Source organism: Triticum dicoccoides, chromosome 2A (genome assembly GCF_002162155.2).
Source record: "Triticum dicoccoides isolate Atlit2015 ecotype Zavitan chromosome 2A, WEW_v2.0, whole genome shotgun sequence".
Classification (NCBI taxonomy): Eukaryota; Viridiplantae; Streptophyta; class Magnoliopsida; order Poales; family Poaceae; genus Triticum; species Triticum dicoccoides.
Genome location: NC_041382.1, coordinates 685,766,663 through 685,771,427, shown reverse-complemented (window position 1 = coordinate 685,771,427; position 4,765 = coordinate 685,766,663). Strand labels below are relative to the sequence as shown.

Here is a 4,765-nt window from a genome sequence, read left to right as displayed (position 1 = left end):
CCATCGCCGGACCCGGAACTGGAGTCGCTGGAGCAAAGGTCGGTGACCTTCCCACTAGACGGCCTGGCCTCCTCGGCACCCTTCTTGTACAGCTCGAGGACCCTAAGCTCCTCAACGACGAGCTCTGGATGATTCCGAGGGAGCTCGGCCATGTACGCCTCGTCGATCCGCCCCAAGGCCTCTCGATTCTCCCGCACATCGCGGCGGAAGACTACTCGGGGGTCGATGGCGACGAACTATGGAACTATTGCTCCGAGGGGGAAGTTTATCTTCGCCCGGCTACCGTGGAGGAGGACCGCCTGCAGGTCGTAGGCTCTCACCGGTCGCCGCCTACTTTGCCGACTGGAAGGAGCCGATCCAGTACCGACGGCCCCTGTCCGAATCTATTATCTCAGAAACCCACGTCCCCCATGATCATTGCCGCACGCCATGGTACTTCTTCTTCGGCGGTGCCAGAAGGGCGGGGCTCATCGGTGTGTGCTCGGGGCGGCTGCGTGCTTAGAAATGTCGGCTGCAACTCCTGATCTGCAGCCGAGCTGGGCAGAGTGAAGGGCATGGGGGAAGCAAAATATTATCTTGAGAACGAGCTACGATCGAGTGCATATAAGTGGCTGCTGACGCGAGGAGTAAATCTTTTGAGGAGTTAAAGCGCATAATGGATCGGCTCGGTCCGTTTTAACTCCTCAACCTGAAACCGAATTTTTCTAGAAGTTAACCGGTTTTATGAGATCTGCTAGAGATGCTCTTAGACACCGTAAATCAAAATAGACCATTGTCCACATGTATGCTCCCTAGCTAGTGTTTCCACATATCATTGTGTTGTGTGGAGCCACACTGGCAGTTCATATAGAGTACACGGCTTTAGGGTATCGTAAAGATAAGCTAGGATAAGAAATCCTATAGCAATGGGCCAATATATACTAACATTATCCTCGTATGTCCCAAACCAACCATCCTCAAAGAAATAATATCTTAGCAAGTATATGTGTTACTTTCTTTTATATATGCAAACAAAAGCTCATCAGTATGTTATCTTCATCTTGGTAGTTTTTAGTAGCTAGACAGTGAACTTAAGCAGTCATTTCTCATCTAAAACAAAAGGGTAACGCCACCCGAACCACTAAACCAGACAAATGCCACCAAACTCACATTGCTGAAAATGGTAGGCCAGTGTAGATTACATGGAGTAGTTAACTCATAGAAAGGATTGATTTTCCCGAACAGGAACTATGAATGGTGATTAACTCATTAACATCGCATTACGCGTGCAGTACACGTGCTCTGACGTAGTTTACCTAACCCCTTCCCTTTAAATAGCAGCACCACATCTCGTCTCGACTTCAGACATGCACTCATCTCTCGTGATACCTACAACACGAACGCACACGTACGGCGCACACCATGGTGAAGGAAACCACCGAAGCGCACGGCGGCGAGGTGACCATCATGTCTGCGACGACGGTGGAGCCGGCGCTGCCGCTGCAGCAGCACCGTCTGCCGCTGTCTAACCTGGACCTCCTCCTGCCGCCCATCGACGTCGGCGTCTTCTTCTGCTACCTCCACCCGGCGCCCACCGCGGCCGCCCTCAAGGAGGCGCTCGCCAAGGTGCTGGTGGCGTACTACCCGCTCGCGGGAGAGGTTGTGGCCAACGGTGACGGCGAGCCGGAGCTGCTGTGCAACTGCCGCGGCGTCGACTTCACCGAGGCTAGCGCCGGCGACACCGAGCTGCGGGAGCTTCGGCTGGGCATTGTGGACGAGGGCGTCGACAAGCTTGTTCCCTCCAAGAAGGCCGGCGTCATATCTGTTCAGGTAGTACTATGATCATCATTGTAGAATCATTAGCTCCAGAAAAAAGTAATGCACAGGTCCACGTGAAAAACAGCTGAAGATAAGCCCCACGTGGAGCAGGTCATTCACGCGTTAGGCCCAAGGCACCACCGTGGCAGCCTTCTGTATTATAGGAGTACACTACTAGTATATGGACAAGATAATAAGATGCTCTCATATGAAAATCCAATATAAATCCAAAAAAAAGATGATCTCATATGAGAAATTATAGACAAGATAATAAGATGCTCTAAAGATTCTTTTTCCAGCCATAATATATATGATGTTCTTTTGTCGAAAATGCTAAACGTATGGATCATTACCGCCGTTTTACGGTCTTTTGTTATCTAGACACGTTATATATCCCCATAACTTTTACTAATTCCGTTGCGTGCTACATATGCACGCACCTGCAGGTCACAAAGTTTAAGTGCGGCGGCGCCGTCGTCGGCTGCACTTTCGACCACCGGGTCTGCGACGCCTACTCCTTCAACATGTTCCTCGTCGCATGGGCGGCCACGTCCCGTGGTGGCTCCGTACCACCGGCACCGACCTTCCGCCGCTCCCTAGTGTCCCCGCGCGACCCATCGCCGCGTACGTATGCCACCAACGCCCTGATCGACCGCCTTTTCTCCCCTCTTAGCTCAGCGTCGCCACCCCCTCCGGCCACCGTTGCCGCCACCGCTGTCAACCGCATCTACCGTATAGCCGCTGCCGACGTCGCGGCGCTGCAGGTCACGGCCGGGCCAGGACGCACGAAGCTTGAGGCATTCACGGCTCACCTGTGGCAACTCTGCTCTATGTCGGGCTCAGCACATCAGCGTCTGTGCTGCATGGGCATGGTCGTGGACGGGCGCGCCCGCATGTCACCGGACGGCGCCATGAAGGCCTACTTCGGTAACGTGCTGACCATAACTTACGGTGTCAACAGCATCGACGACCTTCGTCGTCGCATGGCGCTCGCCGACGTGGCGGACGACGTGCACCGGTGGGTGCGTGAGGCCGCGACGGACGAGCACTTCCGGGGCTTGATCGACTGGGTGGAGGCGCTGCGGCCCAAACCGGCCGCGGCCAGGGCGTACCTGGGCGGCACCGGCGGCACCAAGGCGACGGCGTGCATCGTGTCGTCGGGCATGGGTTTTCCGGTCCGGGAGATCAACTTTGGGACGGGCCTGCCGGCGTTCGCTTCGTACCACTTCCCGTGGCCCGCCGGCGCGGCATACGTGATGCCGATGCCGAGTGCGCGCGACGACGGGGAATGGGTGGTGTACGTGCATGCAGCGCCGGAGCTGGTGAAGGTGATGGAGGAGGAGCCGACTGTTTTCAAAGTTCTCGAGAACAGCTACGTGTTCGGATGAAGGACAGTTGTGGTGCCTGTTATTTAGAGTTTGTGTACGTACGTACGTACTGTAATACCACCAACTAGATCGTTGCTGGTATATATATATACCCCAGATAATTTATCTCTCTCTCTGTGTGTGTGTGTGTGTGTGTGTGTGTGTGTGTGTGTGTGTGTGTGTGTGTGTGTGTGTGTGTAAAAGTTGTTGCTCTACAAGGCATTTTGTGTGTAAAAATAATGTAAAAACGTGTGATTGCTAACTAGGTATTTAAGTGTCATCTATTTTGACACACTATAGCTAGTTAACTTGCTCCATCAGATGTGATCGATCATCGAATCGAATATAAGAGTGATAAAATAGAGGATTTGGTCAGAGAGGGACATGTGATCGCTCATAAATGTCATCTGTTTTCACTCACCATTTAGTTAATTAGCTTGTTCCTTCGGATGGGATCGATCATCAGTTGATATATAATATCGGGTGATAAAATAGCGCATTTGGTCAGAATGGAAGTATGATTGCTTATAATGTGTCACCTGCTTTTGTGGCAAATTTGATAATTTTGACCTGTGAATGAAATCATTTCACAAAATAAACTGCCCTTAAAAAAATTCACTCAAATGACCTTTTTGAGTGGCGCCCGATACGAAGACGCCACATGACACTGTGTAGCGCCTGACTGACAGGCGTTGCACGCCTAGCCAGCGTCGCACCTGTGTGATCCGAAAATTACTAAGTCAGTGTGCAGCGCCTGAGAGCTAGGCGCCACATTATACATGTAGCGCCTAGCTTCTAGGCTCTGCACATTGATTTAGTAATTTTTAGGCAGTCCAGGGTGGGACGCTGGCCAGGCATTGAAAGGATCGATATGGTTGACTAGAGGGGGGGGGGTGAATAGGCAACTAACAATTTTTAGCTTTTCTTTAGCAATTTAAACTTTGCATCAAAGTAGGTTATCTAGATATGCAACTAAGTGAGCAACCTATATGATGCAACACGGATAGGAACACAAGCAAGCAAGATATATGAAACAAATAAGCTTCCACAAGTAAAGGCACGAGATAACCAAGAGTGGAGACGGTGGAGACGAGGATGTGTTGCCGAAGTTCCTTCCCTTTGAGAGGAAGTATGTCTCCGTTGGAGCGGTGTGGAGGCACAATGCTTCCCAAGAAGCCACTAGGGCCACCGTAATCTCCTCACGCTCTCACACAATGCGAGATGCCGTGATTCCACTATTGGTGCCCTTGGAGGAGGCGACCGAACCTTTACAAACGAGGTTGGGGCAATCTCCACAACTCAATTGGAGGCTCCCAACGACACCACGAAGCTTCACCACAATGGACTATGGCTTCGCGGTGACCTCAACCGTCTAGGATGCTCAAACACCCAAGAGTAACAAGATCCGCAAGGGATTAGTGGGGGAATCAAATATCTCTTGGTGGAAGTGTAGATCGGGGCCTTCTCAACCACTCCCGAGCAAATCAATAAGTTTGGTTGGCTAGGGAGTGAGATCGGGCGAAAAATGGAGCTTGGAGCAATAATGGAGCTTAGTGGTGGAAGAGGTGAGTCAACGGGGAAGAAGGGGACCCCTTATATAG

The 4,765-nt window shown here is 51.7% G+C and overlaps 1 protein-coding gene across 1 annotated transcript; it reads left to right on the top strand.

The window, feature by feature from the left end:
- Positions 1-1,355: 1,355 nt before the first annotated feature.
- Positions 1,356-3,539, top strand: LOC119356256 (hydroxycinnamoyltransferase-like). The gene is made up of 2 exons (XM_037623196.1): positions 1,356-1,809; positions 2,244-3,539. The coding sequence occupies exons 1-2, from the start codon at positions 1,402-1,404 to the stop codon at positions 3,183-3,185; spliced, it is 1,350 nt and encodes a 449-aa protein (XP_037479093.1). The 5' UTR covers positions 1,356-1,401; the 3' UTR covers positions 3,186-3,539.
- Positions 3,540-4,765: the final 1,226 nt, after the last annotated feature.